General features: G+C 27.2%; 1 protein-coding gene across 3 annotated transcripts in view; it reads left to right on the top strand.

Moving 5' to 3' along the window:
* Nucleotides 1-335: 335 nt before the first annotated feature.
* The window catches only part of Vps52 (vacuolar protein sorting 52), a 32,709-nt gene continuing 11,747 nt past the window's right edge, over nt 336-21,297 (top strand). The window contains exons 1-13 of one of the 3 annotated variants that reach the window (XM_016071920.4): nt 336-475; nt 2,098-2,156; nt 4,438-4,525; nt 4,660-4,712; nt 5,264-5,339; nt 8,157-8,224; nt 9,841-9,954; nt 10,935-10,996; nt 12,248-12,398; nt 12,968-13,201; nt 14,994-15,051; nt 15,605-15,738; nt 20,072-20,227. In XM_016071920.4, coding sequence (XP_015927406.1) covers nt 2,115-2,156; nt 4,438-4,525; nt 4,660-4,712; nt 5,264-5,339; nt 8,157-8,224; nt 9,841-9,954; nt 10,935-10,996; nt 12,248-12,398; nt 12,968-13,201; nt 14,994-15,051; nt 15,605-15,738; nt 20,072-20,227 — 1,236 coding nt within the window. In that variant the 5' untranslated portion in view covers nt 336-475; nt 2,098-2,114. Of the gene's footprint in view, nt 578-2,097; nt 2,157-4,437; nt 4,526-4,659; nt 4,713-5,263; nt 5,340-8,156; nt 8,225-9,840; nt 9,955-10,934; nt 10,997-12,247; nt 12,399-12,967; nt 13,202-14,993; nt 15,052-15,604; nt 15,739-20,071; nt 20,228-21,297 lie in introns of all 3 variants that reach the window. The other 2 variants (XM_016071918.4, XM_016071921.4) reach the window with 2 other exon arrangements.

Consider the following 21,297-nt stretch of genomic DNA (forward strand, 5'->3'; position numbering starts at 1 on the left):
CGATATTTTTCCTTTTCTTAATATTTTTTGTATTTAATTGTAAAAAATATTCTTTTAAATTTCCATGACGCTCTCTTTTAAAACTATGTTTAATGTAGTTTTCAGTTCTTTATAGTTTCCTAACTTAAAATACTTTAGTCTATTTGAAAATCAAGACAGAAACTAACGCACTTCCTCCTTCTATGACTCTCCACGCGCTAGTGGTGAAGGAATGTAAAGTATTGCCATAGGTAGAGAGTTCCACTCTGCGCCATCTGTAGCTCATTTCGATTGCCAATAACTTTCTGGTAACTTTTTTAGTGTCTGTGGACCATTGTTTGCCAAGCTGTGGACATACATAACCGTGATTAAAAGGCAATGTTTTTGTTTTGATTTGATGGAAGTGCCAGCGAAGAGAAATACTAAATTTTAATAAATTTTTAATACTAAATTTTCTGGTGTGCCCTGGGTGTGATAAAGTTTATTATTAAAAAATGTAATAAGTTTGGAATCTTAAAGTATTTTTAATTATGAGTTTCATAAAGCTTTGAATGTCAAATACTTAAAATTTATTATGCTCGTTAGTTAAGAATGGTTTGTATGTACATATTTTTTTTATTAAAACCATATATATTTTATTTATTTGTACACATATTTTATTCACAAATCAATTTAATTATTTTTAGAGTAGCAATTTCATATTTATCTTTAATTTTAGACTCTCCTTCATAATTTACTTATTCATAATTTTAAATATTTTGAAGCAAGAGTTTTTCCATTAATGAAAGCCACGTAAGGCTTACATATTGTATAATTTTATTGAAACGTTGTAAAAATAAGCAATATACGCTCTTGGTTTTTGGAATAATCTTTTGAAAGTGGAACAGAAGTCTATTAATGTTATTAACTTGGAGTTAAGTGAGTATATGAAGTATGGTTTTCTTCTAATTAGCCAGTCTTAGTTTTTCCATAGTTGGCTCATATTTTTTGCTTAAATTGATTATACGAGTGCTGTTGAAATTCTGTGTCCGTCCTTGCTTCAAAAAGTCCCTAAATTTTGGCTCGGACCATACAGAAGCACCCCAGAAATCACAAAAGAAACGATAAATCATTTAAGGGTATAACTTGTGGGTAGATTTCCGTATCGTTATCTGTGGCAGGATAACCGTCAAGTCTTGGGAACTTCCAGTCGGCTTCCCATGAGAAACTAAAAAGAACATCATAGAAAGAGACCAACTCTCTTAGTCAGCCCTGAGCAAATATCTACATGTTTTTTTTAAAAAAAAACATTTGCAAGTTTGAAATCTATTTGGCACCTTGACAATAGTTTATATTTGGCCCAACAAATCACGAAATGGAAATATCCCCTAACTTGTAGTCACCAGACAAACCATTACCAGAATATAATTATACTGTGTATACCAGAATATATTATAATTATATGTATGCAAATATTCTGTAAAGAAATTAAATCACAAGAGCAATAAGTCTTTATTTTAATATTTGGTATTATGTTTGTTTAACTAAAGCTCTGATATCATGGGGAAATTTTGTGATTGATTTTTAAAATAATGCTTAATGTCACATGAAGTTTTGTGTTCTTTAACTGAATTAGTGTATTGAGTGTTTTATTATTACACTGAATGGGCTAAGTCATAAATTTGCGCTGCTAGCTACCATCTGAAATATTTGTCATTCTATGGTCTTTTTTTTATCATTTTTTCATCCGCTGAGATCTTTATTTTGGAACTTTTGCCACAAAAGTCATAAAATTTTTGATGACAATGGGCATTAACAAATAATAATTTATAAAACTCTTTGCAGAAGTCTATCGACTTGGAACCCCTTTATTACTTCAGGCAAACTGTTACATATATTTTTTTCTTCTATTTTTGCAAGTTGAAAAACCCATTGGCATCTGGAGGATGGTAGTTAGCATAAACTGTTAGTTGTTAGCAAAGTTAGCTGTTTAATACTCTATCCTTGATTTTTGTTTTAAAATGCATTTTAAAATAGTGGAAAAGATTTTCCTTAATGCAATAAATATGCATTTTTTTAATTTTATTTATAATTTATTTTCATTTTAATTAAGTGAGTTTATCTGATTTATCTTTTCAGATTAGAAAACAGTAAAGATGGAAAAAACAAAGTCAGAATTTCCATTAGATCTAGAAAAAGTAAACACATTTTATTAATATTTATTTACAATAAGTTTTTTAATAATCTCTTTTTATAAATGTCGCTAGGAATATAATCTATCTATTTTATGGCACATGTTGTAATACATGTTTCGATTACTGTTTATAATATAAGTTTTTTTTAAAATTTATATAATTTTTATTAAATGGTACATAAATTTTATAAATTTTTTTTTATTAAATGATAAATATAATTTAATATTTTCCATTTTTACAAGTGAAGATAAGGAAATTTCCTTACCTTCACTTGTTGATCGCCAACTAAGTTTGGTGTAGGATCCATTCGTTGTCCTGCAATAAGATAGCATGTTTTCTCCATGTTATTCTATTGAAAGTTAAGTTAGTAAATCTTTGTTTTGAATTTTTTGTACAAATTTGCCACAGTTCAAATATTTGAATATGAATTTGCCTAGTTAATAAATCAACAGTAATGAAAGTACCTTTAATACTTTTTCAATATTTTTTTTTCTTCAATAAAATTCTTCTTTTGTGAATTTTTGTAGTTTCTTGTCAATTTTAAATTTTGTTAAATGAAAGTTGTGTGTGCTGCATTATTTCTTGCTGCTTCTGCGGGTATATTTGATGTGAATAATCAGATGAATCTCTCACGGTACCATCACCGAAGTCAAGCATCACTGGCTGCGGTCAGTGTGCGGGTGGGTGACCACTTGGATCAGTCTGCGTAGGGACCAAGGGTGTGCGGTATTGGTCCTCGTTAAACTGTGCTATCGTTAAGTGCTTGACTTCGCGCGCAGGTCGTCGGGCTACCGAAGCGGGGGTGCCATCCCCTCAACAGAGGATCAAAATTGTGATGGCATGTCTTCGGATCATCCTCCGGGATGTTTCCCAGACCGTCGCCAATAGCCCATTGTGCAGCTCTAGTGCAACGTAAATTAACAACAACAACTCTCACGGTACCATGAAAGGAAAACTTACTTTAAAATGGTTGTATTTAGAAATGTTACTTTAAAAACTTTAAGAAGAAACCTTATTTTAAAGCAGATGTATTTTAAATGGCATTCAAATGTATTTAGAAACAAAATTTATTGTACATGTTTTCTCTAAGCACTTCTAGATGTTCTTAAATATATAAAATGTTAGAATTTTTTGCTTATTCCCATTAAAAAATGATACTAATACAACACTGTTTGTAGTGTGTAACTCTGCATACAAATTGCTAACACTTTGTTATTATTTCATGTACAGCCTTAGTGTTGTTCCTGTTACTATAGTATTGTTCTTGATGCTATAAATAGCCACATTATTGTTCCTGTTACCGTAAATAACCATAATATTGTTCCTGTTACTATAAATAGTCATAGAATTGTTCAAGTTACCAGAATCCTTTTTGTCTAATTATTTTTAAAAATTTGCGAGTATCTACGCATGAACTCCCATTATTTTGCGATTTAACTATAGATGTTACGACAGACTCAAATTAAAATTTTAATTTTGCTTCTTTACTGTCAGTTTTAGTTCATGCACATTCTTTATACATGGATAACACATAGCAATCAAATTACACTTAAAAGTCATTTCTAGGTATGGAGAAAACAAATTAACCAATTGTTACATAAATCAGCAATTCATTAAGTGACTCATCAAGTTGATAAATGAAGACATAAAGGAATAGACAAATGAAAAAATGTGAATCAATAATAATGAAATTAGTAGATTAACTAATTTATTAATTTGCCCATTCACTGAATTATAAATTTTGTCATTTATTAATAAACTTATTGATGAATTTTTTATTTATTTGTTCATCAATTAGCTAATTCATCTATTCTATTCTCTCACTCATTGGTTTGTTGAGAAATTTATTTGTTCGTTCATTGATATAGCTTTTTCATGATTTTTTCAGATTTATAGATGCTAAGTATTAAGTTATGTGTAATGCAGCTTGCTATATATGTTTTAGGAACTGAGTCTAACTAAAACTTACAATCAGAAACAAAAGTAGAATTTTTAATTCTATTTACGAATCTGAAATTACAGTTATTCTTATATGCTTTTTATACTTTTAACAGATTTTGACTATTTGTGTTAACATTACTACTGTACTTTGCAATTAGCTGCAATGGAACTTTTCTAAATGCCTATTTTATGCTGTGAACGACCACTAAGTTTGAAAAGCAGTATTTGTGATCTTTTATTATCTATCTTATGTTAATATTTTACTATTATTTTATAACTGTCACGCATCATTGTGCTTTGATATTTTCTTTAAATTATACACAATAATGTTAATTTGTTTTAGACCTCTGAAGAAGTATCATTTGCTGACTCATTATTATTTGGTGATGATTCTTATGTAAATGATGAATCAAACTTTGAAGAAGTGGATGGTATGTTAAATATTTGTGTTGTCTTCTGATTTTTATTAGTTTGTAGTCATTAAATTGCACTTCCTCCATTTTTCTTTTATCTTTAAGCAATATTGTCACAATATTTTTTAATAAAGCAATGCTTCTTTTTATAGTCCATATACAAGAAAACTTAGAAGATGATTTTATTAAAGAAGCCCTTAAATCTGTAAGTATATTCTCATTTTATATGGTTTGTTTTTTTACCTCTGAAATGAGTAATTTTTTGCGTCATTTAATATTTTGCTAACGAATGCGATTTTAGTCATAAAGTTGTTATAAAAAGAGTTCACAACCTTTTGTGAAAGAGGGTTGTAAAAAAATGATTGAATTTAGATTTTATATAGATTAATAATAGCATAATTATTTCTTAGTGTAATATGAATTATATAAATTATTCTTAATAATAATAATAACATCGAAGTTTGTAAACTTTGTCTTCAATAAAATTGGATTATAGTAAATTTTTACCTTTTTCTGTGAAATTTTTTCTTACTATATATGAACTACTTACGTTTTTAAATTTTTAACTAAGTAAGTTAAATAAATTTGATTATAAGGAATTGAAATAATAAAAAATTGAAATCTTTTGACCCCTTAAATTAGTACCTCTACATTTTGAAGTTATTGCAACAATTGCTGTTCCACTTTTTTAAAATTTATACATTCTTTTATTTTTCTGTTATTTTGAAATCATCTTTTTTCTTTTGATTTTTAAAGGGTATGGATTTAAGGCAATATTCAAAACAGATTGAGAAAGAACTGAAAGACGTTGAAAATGCATCCATTCAAGATTGTATCCTTATGATATGCAATATTGAATTTTTATAGCTAATGACTGTTTTATTCATTTGCTTGTAAAAATTGTATTTATAGTCAATGTTATAAAAAATAGTGTGAGTTTATTTATTCGTAATATCTTAACCTGTCATTCAGAGGCTATTATTGTTAGTATTTTGTTTATTGGCATTCCGGTAACACAGTTTATTAGGGCATCTTTCACAATGCTGGTTGGGGTTCGTGAGTTTGATCTCAGCAAAACAACCAGCATACATACTGAGCAAGGTGCACACACCAGTTTAACTTTTAATCTGTCGTACTTGAAAATCCTCTCATTGGTAGTGGTATGGAAGTTTGGAAAGAGGTGCACCAGTTCAGATGTTGTCCACATCATCTGATCAGGGTCAAGATTTACGTGATATTCTTGCCATGGCTGTTAAAAGATAGTCCTAAATGCAGGGGTCGCATTCCCCCTAAAATTCATAAAATTCCTAAAACTATGTGCAAACCCTAAAATTCCTAAAAATCTGATAAAATTTTGTTGGTGTTCCTAAAATTCTGATCCTGAGAGAGGTTTTTCAATAAATAAAGCAATGCTTAATGTGAGTCACCATGAGAATACTATTATGTCTCTTAGACTAATCAAAGATACCATTCGAAATTATGGAGGAGTGTTGAAGATCACCACAACACTATTGAGGGCAGTAAAAGAATCTCACAAATCATATCAAGAATATATTAGAAAAATGATTATGATTAATTTGTTTTTCTCTAACTTCTAATATAAATTGCTGATTTGAAATCTAATAATATCACCCAATAGTTTTTTTTAATAAAGTATGGTAAAGGGTAATAATAAAGTTTTGATTAAGAAGGTATAACAGGGTGGCCACCCACCTGGAAAACCTGGAATTATCAGGGAATTTTTTTATACTGGAAAAAACCTGGAAAAATCAGGGAAATTTGGATAAAAACCTGGAAAAATCAGGGAATTTTAAAGAAAAGTTGGAAATCTTTTCTTTGATAATTTTTTACATTTCACTAATTCAAATTATTTACTAATTTTCTTAATTTAAATTATTTCATCCATTATACCCACTTTTTTTAGACGGAAATGTATCTCCAAACAGTTGAAATATCATCAACTTAGCGATACTTTGCTTGCATCAAAATTCGCTCCATTACAGCTCTGTTAAACTAGAATGCCACATAAAATTCTTCCACGGTTGCTAAACGAATGTAGAAACCTTTGACCGCTATGGGACTGTGCAATTGAGGAAAGATTGTGGTGGAAGAGGGTATTAGGATATTAGCTTCTGTTTTTAAATTCTGTCCTTGGGTTGAATCCATTTATGGCTCAAGTTTGTTCTGATGCTTTCGTGGTAATTTTTTTCCATTTTGACTAAATGTTTTTGTATTTTTAACTTTATAAAATTCTCCAAAAATTAGTTGGGTATAATTTAATAATAATAGATTTTATGTTGCACTCTTTTTCTGAAAGCTTTTGTATTCCCATTCAAAGAAATCTGTGAATTTTTTTTTCTTAGCAAACCAACCAATCACACATTTTTTTACAATCGCTAACAGCAATGTTTGTCGACAAATTGTTACAATTGTTATTTTTTTCTATTTCATTTTAACCTTTTATAACATATTTTAATTTTTTTAAAAAAAGGTTTTTTTAAGAACTAACTATATATTAATATTTAATTTTACTCTTTTGTTGGTCAATATTTGATTTTTGATTCAAAACATTAAAAAATAAATAAAAAATCTTGCCAAATTGTCAAAATAAATTTTTTTTTTTTCAAAATTATATGTTAAAAAAATAACATTTTGAATGAAATATTTTATAATATAAACACTTTTCCTACCTTGTATAAGATGAAAGAAACAAAAACCTGGAAATTTTATGATTTTATCTGGAAAACCTGGAAAAATCAGGGAAATTTGAAATCTGATTTGAGTGGCCACCCTGTAAAAATTAAATAAAAATCCAAGTTGGTGTTAATTTATTTTTTCTCTTGATTTATTCTCACTTTTGCCCCTTTTCCTGAATTATGTACTTAATTTCTGATAGGTAATATGTAAAGTTGAAATTTCATTTTTACACTTCAGAGATTTCATTCTTGACTTAATAAATTTCAGAGCTTTATTTTATGGCTTGCAATTATTTATGATGTGTGTGGATGAATTGTAATAATCTTCTGTTATGTAATAAACTACCGTGTGATGTGTTTTTATCCTAGCAAAATCATATATTACCCCTAAAATGTACCTAAAATTTTTTGAAAAAAGTTCCTAAAATTACCCTAAAATTTTAAAAAACTTTACTGCTACCCCTGTAAATGGGCTAGGTGCTTGGTTATGGTTGAGTGATGATGATTTTGTGTTTATTGTACTTACTTCTTCATTACATTGTGATCTGCATGGCTATTTTTCAAATTTTATGTTAATTTGAAATATAAGCCCTTCATGTACTTGAAATAGAGATTTGTTCAGGATCAATCGTCTGATGTTTACCATAGATTATTATCATACAATCTTAACTATTGTGGCCTGCACTATTTAGTAACCATATTTTTGGAAGGTATTGGGAGGCTAGTGATCTGATGTGGATGAATGAGCAGCTGCTTAACTTAATTTTACAGATGGTTTTTGGGTAATGGCTTTCATAATTTGTTTATTGTTTATGTGGTATGTAACAAAGATTAGATGTATGTCCTAGTATTACGTATCATTGCTTTAACAAATTATTAATCTATTGAATGATTATTGTATTATGACTTATATATTGTACATTTTTCTGAACATATTTTCTAAACTGTCTAAGATATCCAAGAAAGTCAAAATATTGCTAGTCTTCATAATCAAATTACTGCTTGTGATGAAATTCTTGAGGTATGTGATTTAAATTGTAGCTCTCTTAAGAGAAATTGTATTAATCAATTGTAAAATAAATTTGAATCAAATTATAAAACTAAAAAACTAAGCGATTTTTATAATTTAAAAATGTATTCTTACTGGTTGGAGTTCAAATGAAGGTTTAGAAGTTATTTATTTGCTGGATCTATTAGAATTTTATCCTAAGGTTTTTATTTGTTAGGCAATATTTTATTTATTAAGTCATATTTCATATTTTAAGACATAAAATTGAGAACAGTTGTCAAGTCTTAAGTTTTTTTTTTAGAAAATTAAAAAAGAATTAGAAATAATAATTACCCTGTTTAAAAAATTTTGTATTTTATTATGATAAAAAACCACAATTTTACATTGGTAAAATGTGTTTCAGTGAAATTTTTATTAGTAAACACTAATAAAAATTTCACTGAAACACAATGTAATGAATGTAAGAATGTTTAATTTAGATCATTATAGTTTTTTTATGTTAACACATTAGCTGCCACTAAAAATTATGTTTCCATCTTCAGAAGCCGGATCACAAAACAGGGTTTTAATGGTTTAAATGTTCCTTATATTTTACTAGTAAAACCAGAAAAACGAAGAAACATATTATTTTTCTGTTTATAGAGTGTTTTTTTCCGATGCTCTGGAGCGTCAGTGGCACACAGACTTTACCTGTCTTCGTGAGTACCACTGACGCTCCAGCGTGTCTGATCAATATTCTCAGAAATTACTGGCATATTGCATAAAATAGCAGCTTGAAAGGAATAAAACGGAATACCATTCAAGTATATGTAGTACCATATCTGAAACAATACTGAATGTATTTACAAATAATAAGCACAATATACAGATATTGGCAGTCACGCACACAACAAAATTCAAACAAAAATTTTGAAAACCAATCACAAAAAATAAAAAAGATAATGCTTCACTAACGTGCCGAAACAACCTCTCCGTTCAACTCCCAAAGCCACACTAAACACAGAGCATATAACCAAATATAACTTATAGTCGATCGACGGATTAACGCGTCGTCGGCATACCAGGAGGTGCCGCTTTGTCTCCCTAGCGCTTTGATAGCAACGAACGTGTTAAATTTAGAATGATATAAACATGACTATTAATAACTGACATGCTTTTTTGATGAAATTTTAACAAACATTTGAAAAATTAGGCATTATTTTAGCATTTTTTATTTATTGTTTATTTTTCATTTATTGTTTAAGAGAAATCATTTTGGAGTTGCAATAGTTTTATTATTATTATTATGAGGTATGTCAATTGATAAGTTTTAATATTTTCTATGTTAATGAAATCCTATAGTCTAACTTATAAATAAAATCTAAATACTTTTAATACTTCGAAAATTAATTAAAAATTTGAAATAAATAAACCAATATGTTTTTTTGCTTTTTTTAAAAAAAGAGCCAGGTTTTTTTCTGACCCTAGTTAAACAGGTTTAATGATTTAAAAGTTTTTAATTTATTTTTAAAATACATTTATGTGCCTAATAAATATGTAACACTGATTAATTTTTAAATGTTTTTTATTTTATTAGAGTGTTAATTATTTATTTAAAATTATTTTTGTATTTATGTATTTTATTTTAGAGAATGGAGCAAATGCTACGATTGTTTCAAACTGACCTAGGTAGCATAAGTAAAGAAATTCTAACTTTGCAGCAACAGTCAGTATCTATGAATATTCGACTCAAGAATCGTCAAGTTAGTTCCACATATTTTATCTCTATCAAACTATAATCAAGTACTTTTATTCACCTGTGGTTCCTAACCACGAACAAATTATTTAGCAACATACCCCTATCTTTCATTAATAATTTTTTCAAAATCATTAATTATTTTTTCAGAATAATTAATGGAAGATAGAATTTCAAAAGGGAAACATTATATAAAACATTTTCATATAAATGATGTGAGAGAAATCGGTTTCAATATTTCTTTAATGATTTAACAGAAAAGACATGTATTTTCATTATTTGATAAAATTATTTGGTAGAAACTATAGAATCCTATAAAATTGTTTGCCATATAAAGAATAAGAGTTTTGCCGTTTTCATGCAGAATAACATGATAAAAAGCAGGTTTCTTGCACATATTGGTTAATTATTCAACACAAAGAAAACACTTAGAAATGTTTTATCCCACCATGAAGTTTTATTTTTCATTGTTTTTGATAATTTGAAAATATCTAAATATTTGCATTATGTCTTAATCAATAAAACTAAAATTGGACTAAAAATTAAAAATATTTCAAATTAATTATCAAGATACCAAAAACTTAATTTTAAAATATTTGACGCATTAAGTTTCTTCCGACACACTTCTATGTTAATTTAAATGTGCTTGTTGATGTTGTGTTAATTTTTTGTACTTTGCTTTATCCATCATTTATCATTTCAGTACAAGTCTCAAGACTTATTAAGAGCTCAATACAATAAAAAAATAATTTTTTTAGAAAAGAATTTTCATTCAAATCTAATTAATGGATGGAAGTTCCTAAAAAAAAATTATTTGGTGGCCAAACATTTTATTGAATATCAAAAGTTTTTTCGTATCAATGTACTGTTGATTTAAAATTTGAGATTTTACTTTTTTTTAAAGTTCAACATAGTTTTTTGTTCTCAACCCTTAATATGTACTATTATTTATTTTGATTGTGATATTTATTATATTTCAATTTATAGGCAATCAGAGGAGAATTAAGCCAATTTGTGGATGATATGATAGTTCAAGATAATTTAATTCAGTAAGATATTCATCACTTTTTTTTATTAAAACCTTTTTGAATGTTTTTATTATATTATTTTATCACAAATAGGTTTTGAAACACACTTTGGTTGTGTAAAACAGCTTAACCCCATTTTTTTGCAAAAACTTTTCAAATAATTAAAAAAACAAAGAAAAAAAAACAGATTTCATAGTTATTTTTTAACCAAGCAACTCCATATAAAAAATTAATTTGATTTTTATATATTTATTTTAAAAATTATTTGCTGATTTTTGTAATTTCACTATTTAAAAATGCTTCAAAAATAAATGTAATACTAATAAATTTTTTTTTCTAAAGAATTATTCCTTTTCTTTTTTTTTAAATGGTTAAGCAATCTCTTAAGATTTAATCATCATGATTTTTTTTAACAGAAAGAAATACAGTCAAGTTACAAAATAAGTCCAATTTTCTTAAATTATGTTACTAATATTATTAGAATAATATCTATTCATATAACAAAAAAAAAATTGATTCCATTTGCTCTATTTTCGTCATAGCTTATTTTCATCATAGCTTTATTTTTAAATTGCTTTATTTTCATTATTGACTTTAAGAACTTAAATTAAAAAAAAGAAAATCTATAAGTCAGTATAAATTGGTGTAAGTGTTAATGTCATCAAGAGCTATTATAACAAAAATTGCTGGAACTACTTAAATTTTTTTAAAACTCTGCTGTAAATAATTTAAATTATGCTAGTATGACTTTAGTTTATAAGGGTATTGCTCAGTTTAGTTTCATTTAACATAATTTTATAATTCTGAATTCTACAAATTTGAATTTGATGCATCCTAGTGATTGTTGTTTTCATTAGATTTGAAGTGCTGTTTTATTAAAGTTTTATACTTATGAATCATTCCAAATTGAGGTTTTTTTTTTCTCCAACAATGTTTTATTTTTTTTCCAACAGACTTGCAGTACTGTTTTAAAGTATTTTTTACTTACCAAATCTGAAATACTCTAGAGGCCTTTTTTTCCAATTTTGTTTACTTTTGCTTGTTTCTTTTTACTTTTTCCTTTCAGATTTACAGAACAATTAGATTTTCTGACCTCGAGTTTATAAAATTACATTGGTTCATTCTTTCATTGCAGTATTGTGTCCTCTGACTTTTATGTCATTAGATTAAACCTTGGATTCATTCTTTATAAATAGTGAAAGATAGTTTTTAATTTTTTGTCAATTTTTTTGCTTGTTCTACTAAATATATTTTATACTTATGTTTCATTAGGCATATCATTGAATCACCAGTTACTGATAAAGAATTTTTAGAAGATCTGCAGATTCTAGATCATAAAATTGCATTTGTTAAGGAGCAGTCATTTAAAGATGCAAAATGTTGCCAAGATGTTAAAGATGTGCTAGAGAAACTAAAAATAAAAGTATTGTTTTGCTCTTTTATGTTTCCAATTAATCATATGTATTGTATAAATATAATTTTATAATTTTTTTCTTTAATTGTATAAAACAAATTACAATTAATTGATAATTTCTTTTATTACACTTAAAAGTATTTTAATGGGTGATTTAGAAATTACTATGTTTAAGCTATCGCTGCTCACTCATAAGTATCCCCCCTTTTTTTTTAAAAAATGTGCATTGTTCAGCACTTATCAGTTTGTAATATGCCCCGTACTTCATGCATTTTTTTCTAATTATTTGATTGTATTATTTGTAATAAATGAATTACAGTGGTAAGACTGGTAAGCTAGACAACATAGAAATTTTTTTTAAACTTTTTTATTAAATGTTGAAATTATCAATTATCATCTACAAACATTTTAAAATTATTAACATTATCTAGTTTAAATATAGTTTAGATATAGTCTAAATAAAGATTTTAAAATTACTGAAGGGCGAATCTAGTAAAACATTTTTAATATTTAGTTTTTATGTATTAATTGCTTGTTGTTGCTGTTTGAAAATTAATTGATAAATCCTTTATTTTTAGGCAATTACAAAAATACGTGAATTTTTGTTGCAAAAGATTTATTCATTTCGGAAGCCAATGACAAATTATCAAATTCCCCAAAATGCATTGCTGAAGTACAAGTTCTTTTATCAATTTCTTATGACACACGAACGGGACATTGCTCGTGAGGTTAGAGAAGAATATTTGGATACAATGAGCAAGATTTTATTTTCTTATTTCAAAATGTATACAAGTCGTCTAATGAAACTACAAGTAGGTATATCTTATTTGATATTTGTTCAGTACAATAATAAATAATTCTCAGTTTAATTATTCTATTAGATAAGTATGGTATTTATTATGTATTTTTAACACTGGATACTTAAAAATTTGTACATTTCAATTCTTTTTAAAAATGAATAAAAAAAATATTACTAGATGCATATTTAATAAATTATTTCTTCAAATTTTTGTGTATTTAAAGAAATAATGTGTTTTGGAATAAATATAATGATCAAAAGAACTTCAAATATGAAGTGCTATAATTAATATTATTAGAATACTAAATTACATTTCTCTTTATATTATTGATATTCTGTACTTTGTTTTCATGATATCTCTTTTAGCTTCTATATTTCTATCTTTTGTGTACTAATTAAATTTCAAAGATATTTTCTTTTAAATTCTGTCTAAAATACTATTTTTAAAAAAAATCTGACAGATTTAATGAAGTTTTTAAATTTTTTTTATTTATTTATTTTTTTATACCAAAGATCTATATTATAACATTAAGTACCAAATTTATTACAATATTTTTAAAAAGGAAATTAATATCTGAAACAAACTTTTGGACTTGGAATTTAAAAGGCATTTTTTCTCTAGTGTACATATATATTGCTCTTAATGCAAATTTTAAGAAATAAATCTATAAACAAATAAAAAATATGTAATGAAATTAAAGCAAAAAATAAGTTAAAGAAAACACGAACAGCAAAAAATTAATATAAATTACAAATGAATTCATGTTTTAAAGAAATTATAGCAATGAAATAGGAATTTTTTAAATATTTTTTTTTGTAGTTCTGCTGTTTTCTTCTTTTTTAAGACTTATTTTAGTAAATAAGTCCTTATATAGTTTTTTTTTCAAAAAAATATCTTTATATTTTCTCAATTATGTTTTTATTTGCTTAATGAATTCATTGTGACTTTATTTTAAACAAACTGTACTAAAAACTAACTTTTTTTCCAAACAACTTTATTGATGGAGGAACTAACTGTAGCATAAAGTAATTCAGAAGCAGCTTTTAAGTACAGTAGAGTCCCGATTATCTGAGCCCCAATTATCCGAGTTTCCGCTTTAACCGAGCTATCAAATATTTCACAGATCTTTTTTTTTTAGTTTATTTTTAAAACTACCGAAGAAAAAAATTCTGAATTTTATCTTCCAAACACTCAGTAAAACAAGCTGAAGGACAACACGAGATTACATATGAAATGATAGTTAATATCGTCAGAAATGAAAATGAATCTAGCGAAGATGATGAAGACAGTGATGATAAAAATCAACATATAAAAATCTCTCAACATAAAAAAATCATTATAAAAGCTATCGAAAGTGATATTGAATATATTGAACAACAAGAGGAGGCGACACCAGCTTTCTTGTTTATAGCTCAAAAATGGCAAAACATGCCAAAGTAATGTAAGGCAAAAAACGATTAAGGACTTTTTTTTAGTAAAAACTCATTAATCCTCGTTAAGTACGCTTTTTAAGTGTTTTTAAGCAAGGTTTTAATTATAATATGAATTGTAGGTGGTGAACTCGTATAAACTCTGCATTTAATATTACATTTATACCTAATCTTTTTTTTTTTTCCATTTTAATACTCTTCCCTTTAACAGAGTTTTTGGGTTATCCGAGTTAGTCGTGGTCCACATTAACTCGGATAATCGGGACTCTACTGTATAATACTTTTTTTGTCATGTATAGTCCATCCATCCATTATATTTGCATTTTATATTTAATTTTCTACTTATTTCTTATGTGTTTATTTCACCATTTTAGTTTGAGGAGTTAGCTGATCGTGATGATTTAATGGGAGTAGAAGATACTGCAAAGAGAGATATCCTTTTTTTGTACTGTTTTTCCATGTCTCTTTTATGTAAATTTTTTAAAAATTAATTGAATTTATGTAGGGCAATTATTTTTTCTGAAACTTACAGTAACACAATTTCATCCCCTTACTGTTTGGGTTACCTTCATAAATATCAAGTGCTCTTTGGTAGTTAAATGTTACTGAAGTAGTTAAATGTTTGGTAGTTAAATGAGCACTTTTAAAGAGTAATTGGAAAAAAAGAGCAATTAAAGGGAGAAAAAAATTACTTTCTTAAGAGGAGTAAACTAAGAATATTAATGCAGCCTTAATTATTTTTATGATTGATTTCTTTACTAAATAAGAAGTTTTTATTTCTATTCATGGTAAAGTTTTTATGGAAAAATACACTTTCCAAATTTACAAAAGTTCTATATAATCTTCTGTAAATCTAGAAATTCTGAAGACATTTGAAATTTTTCACTTTATTTAAACATAATTTTTGTAAGAAGAATTGTTTGTGTTTTTTTAAAAATAATTTTACTACTCATTTTCTTTGTCTCTTTTTCTTGACTCGTCATAAGTATATTTTCATCAAAGCCCTCTTTAAAGAATAGGTCTACAGTTTTTACTCTTGGGAATAGAGGCAACATTCTTACTACTGAACTAGAAAGTCAAATTATTGTTCCTCATTCAGCTCAAAAGAATGAAACAAAAGTAATACTTATTTTTATAATTATTTATCATTTCTTACACTACTCATTGTGCTTTAATATGCTGACTTATTTTATGGTATCCTAAATAGCTCCTACTTTTATAAAAAATGAATTCAATCAATATTTTGGTAATTCAAATTTATTTTATTCTAACAAGTTTGAAAAGGGTAACAAATGATCATACACTATTTCCCCCCAAATATGTTTCAATTTATCGCTTGGCAATAAAACTATCATTTGTGTAATGAATAATATCCAGTGGTACCATATTTTTTCTTGTTATCAGCTTTATTTTAATTATACTTATTAATTTTATTGTTACCACTTTCTATTAAACTAGCGTTTTAAAAATTATTTAAATATAATAAAACATTAAAATAATAAACATTTTTAAAATTAATTCATATCTATTTTTAACTTTAAATAAAATTAATTATGAAATTGTTAAACGAAATTTTATTTTATTTAATCTCAATTTTCTTTTTCATATTTTTTAATAATTTTATGTTTTTTTATGCTGTTGATTTTTTTAGATACAATATATTACTGAAATTTTAGATGAAGGAATTATCAATTTTATTTCTGAAAATTGTTTTTATATATGTTATAAATTCTTAACATATATAATTATATTTTTTAAGTACAATTAAATCATGCTAATTTAATTCATGAAAATGTGCAAAATCTTTTGAATTTTATTCTGGAAATCACCGGTGGGAATTCTGTTCTGTCCCTATAATTGATATTAAATAAAAATTTCATAAGGGGAAAAAACTCCCCCTATTTATGATGCATATAGTTAATTTTAATTTATCTAAATCTTAATGGGATATTTTATAAGAACTTTTAAGATATAGCTTATTGGTTATTCAGTTATTTAAGATTATTGATGATTTAAGATTAGAACCTTATTGACCACTTATAGATTTTTCGATTCACTGATACACCCATTTGCTAACATGCCCATTCATTCAGTTGCTTCCTTCCTTTTTTTATTTTTTCTTCCTTTATCCATCTGCTATATCGAGAATCTTAAAAATAGTAGAAACTGCTCTTTGAAATGTTAGAAGAAGGCTTTAAAAATAAAAATTCTTTCATTATTGAACAAGCATTTCACTCTTCAACTCACTTTCCATTTTAATTTTACATATAACACATTATTTGAGTAATACAGTGGGTGATCGGTTAACGAACAGATCGGTTAACGAACAGATCGGTTAACGAACAAATCGGATAACGAACACTTTCACGAAAGATTTTAGTGTTCGGTTAACGAACACATATTCGGATAACGAACACTTTCAAGAAAGATTTTTTCTGTTCGGACATCGAACACATATTCGGATAATGAACAAAACGAATTCTAACGAACACTTCTCGGCCTGAAAAAAAAGTACTATTAAACGTTTATCATTTCGCATACAAAATAAGATATTTAAAGCATGCTTAGTAATGATAATTACTAAAGGAAACTTGAATTAACAATGAATTTAAATTTAAAGGTCATTCAATAATTATTATTATAAAGCTTAAAACACTTCTCGTTTACCACTCTGAGAATCCCAGAGCATTCAAAAAAAAATTCCATAATTAATAACAAACTGCCAGTAATGTGGAGATCGAATCAGAGGGCATGGGTCACACAGTATCTTTTCAAAGAATGGCTATTTGAAGTTTGTCCGAGCATCAAGGACTACCTTGATACCAATGACTTGCCGTTGAAAGCACTGCTTTTATTGGACCAGGACATCCAAAGGATCTTGAAGATAATTTGTTGACTGACTTTCCCTGGCTGACAGTTCAGTTTTCAAATCCGAATACGACTTCGCTGATTCAGCCGATGGATTAGGAAGTTATTGCGGCTTTCAAGAACACTCGCGCGCTATTTCGTCGGTGTTTTGAAGCAAGGCAATTCTCCTCAACAATGACTTCAAAAAAGTTTAGGAAATAAAAATTTGACATTCTTGAAGCTATTCGTATCATTCAAAAGGCGTGGTCAGAAGTCACACAGCGACAGTTGATTTCTGCTTGGCGGAAGCTGTGTCCATCCTTCGTTCAAGGTGACGGAGATGATCAGGGAGACACCCCTGAAATTATGGATAAAATTTTGACAACTGCTAGAGATCTGGAATAGGAGGTGAACGAGGATGACATAGAAGAGCTCATAATGGGACATGTAGATTAACTGACGGCAGAAGAACTCCAAGAAATTTTGAATGAAGAACACCAAGAAACACAGCGAAATGTGTCTCCTTCTGAACAAAAGGAAGACGAAAGAGCATACCAATGCCGACATCTGCCGTTAAAGATCTTTTGAAAAAGTGGGAGGATGTCAGAGCAATGGTCTTAGAATGGCACCCAAACTAAGCTGATGTCAGTAGGGTTGGGGATTTTTACAACGACAATGCTATTAATTACTTCCGGATAATCCTGAAAGAGAGAGAAAAGCAATCGACATTGGACATGTTCTTCAACGCCCCATAAGCAAAAAATGAAAAGGACTGATTAATCTGCAAGACTATATGTATGTATTATTTTTTAAAAAACTTAATAAGAAATTATACATTTTTTTTAAAATTTAATTTTTAGGGTCTCCAGAACGAATTAATCGATTTCACATAGAAGTCTTTGGTGAATCGATGATCGGTTAACGAACAATTCGGATAACGAACATAGTCTTGGAACGGATTATGTTCGTTAACCGATCACCCACTGTATATGTATTGTAAAAGAAATTGAGATAGAATGCTGGTTTAAGCGTAAAGTAATTATTAAAATGCTAAAGCAATAAGAGACTAAAGAAGAGAGGTAAAGTGTGTTGGTATCCATATTGGTATTTGAAAAAAATTTACAAATATGTGCTGTATGTTGTAATAAATAGTCCTTACATGATAGCAAGGATTTATTATTGGGAAAAGTTAAATAACCACTGTCATTTTAACAAATTTAAAATTTTAAACTAAATCTTCATTAATTTCAAGCATAAATCAGATTCAAGTTGCAGTTAAACAGTGTCCTATCAGTGATTCCACTAGTCTTAGAAACGTATGGTTCCTTAGGATCCAGTATTTCCATGTTTCTCGATCGCTTCTTACTAAAAGTGGGTTCTCACATAAAATATGAATTTTCAATTTCTTTATCCATCTGTTAATAATTACATTCATAAAATTATTTTATTTATTGATTAACAAAACAAAGAATTTCGAATCAAGCAGGTTTATTTTTGAACTATCAATAACTAGGTTTATTTTTGACTATCTAACTTAATTTGGACAGATCAAACACCTGCATCGAGGAAAACTAACAATGTAACTTTATAATTAGGAAACTAAGTCAGATATTATATAAATTATATATGCTACCATACCAAGTCAAATAATTATCGACAAATTAGGGGATGTGCAATGGGGCATAATATAGTCCCACTGACAAACCACAGAATTGATTTAAAAAGCTTGATATGCGTCGGACTGCCAGGTGCTCAAAGAGCTTGGTGTAGTTTGGAGCACCAACTTGCTAATCCCGTGTTGCGTTGTTTGATTCCCGGCACTGTCAAATTTTATAAATTTGATTACAGAACAAAAATTTATTTAATTATTTTACAATATGATAATGTAAATAAAATGTTCCTTTGTTTAATTTTTTTAAATATTTATTTATTTTATTTTTAAAGTGTGTTTAAAATAAAGGCGTTCCAAATTAGAAAAATTTTCTTAAACTGTAGGCCTTAACTGCAGTTGGGGTTGTGGGACCTACAAGCAGAGGTCACTAAAAATGTTAGAATTTTGATATTTCTTTAACATATTATGGCAGTCTTTTAATCACCAAATGTTTTTACACATCCTGTTTGAAAATAGATTAAGATAAGACAGTTCAGACAAAGAAAAAAAACTAAAACGTTTTGATGTATTTTTATCATAGTATTATATTTACAAGTTTGTTATTTAATTAAAATTTTCACATTGCTCTATGTTTTAAAATTAATGTCCTAAAACAGCAATAGCATATTACAGTACATGAAGAAACAGACAATATCCCCTATAGGTTTGTTGGATTTTCACAATGCTTATGGGGTTCCCAAATTGTTTTTAAAATTATTATGTGGTTACCTGCACCAAAAAGTTTCAGACCTTCTCTAAAGGATTAAAATATTATGCATGGCCTACTGAGGATCTCTGTGGGTTAATATATATAGTGTTAATATATGTTATATATTCTTACCATACAATTTAAAATTTTTTTTATTCCATTTAATTCAATAATTCTCATGGTACAAATTTGTTATTTTTGTATATCATATACATTACTCTAGTGTAAAATATTTTCTTATTTAGTACACATTTGAAAGTCTGTTTAGAAGTCAACAATTTGCTTTAGTCGATAATGCTTGCCGAGAATACTTGTTTATATCTGAATTCTTCATGGTGTCAAGCAAAAGTGCCGGAGAATTATTTAACTCTGTGATGTTAAAGACTCTGTCCATGTTTTTGGTAAAGTATTTACTTTTTAAATTAACTTTAATATCTGTGGATATTTTATTGACATAAAAACACTGATTAATATTTAATACTTCGAAGAAAAAAAACTTTCAACAAAACATGAGCTTCTGGAATTTGTATAAAATACTCGATAATTTTGTCTTACTGTATTTAATAATATAAATAATAATAACTACATGTATTAAAAAGGCATAATGTTCTAGAAAAACTAAGCCTACTCTACTTCAGTATAAAATTCATAAAGCTAAATTGAATTAAGTATAAAACATTTTACTTCCTCTTATTGTATGAAACATTTTGTAAATTATTGGTAATAAAATAAGAAATGTTGTTTTGCTCACTTTGTATTTTTAATAAAATAGTAAGTTTTTATTTCTTTCTTATGGAAATATAACTTTTAATATTTTTTCCTGTACAAACTTCTTACATGTTTAATATTTAAATAAATCTCTGAATTATATTTTAATCTTCATACTACATTTTGAACATGTCTAGAAAAAATAAAATTTCTTTTAAAAAAAATTAAAAAAGGTCAAAGTTTTAATATTTAATTATCAAATATGTCATTGCATTTAGGTATTTCAATGTTATAATTTCTTTGTTTTTTTCTTCCAAATTATTAGAATTTGAAGAGCAATATGTGCTTTATGTAAGTTATGTAGTTTTTTTACATAATTTTTTTCTCAAAAAGTTGACAGTATTCATTGCACATTCATCGTTCATATTCAAGAACTACATCACCCAATTCCAAGTGTGTTTCCTCAAGTTGTTTAGATAAATTTAAATTTTGCAATAAAAATATGTTTCATTTATTGAGGAAAGAAAATGAATTGAGAATTTCAAACTAGAGCTACATTAATTGGTTATTAGCATCGGTCTGAAATTCATCCTTGGTGATGATTCTAAGAGAATCAAAAAGTATATCCTATCTTCATCTGGATGGTGGTATCCAGATGAAGATAGGATATAATTTTTGTTATGTTTGAATTATGTACGTATATACATATTACGTTTGAAAACAGCACAAATAATTCATTTGTGTTTTTCGCATTTTGCTTTAT

Source organism: Parasteatoda tepidariorum, chromosome 3, assembly GCF_982258835.1.
Source record: "Parasteatoda tepidariorum strain Cologne lab strain chromosome 3, Ptep-v5.0, whole genome shotgun sequence".
Classification (NCBI taxonomy): domain Eukaryota; kingdom Metazoa; phylum Arthropoda; class Arachnida; order Araneae; family Theridiidae; genus Parasteatoda; species Parasteatoda tepidariorum.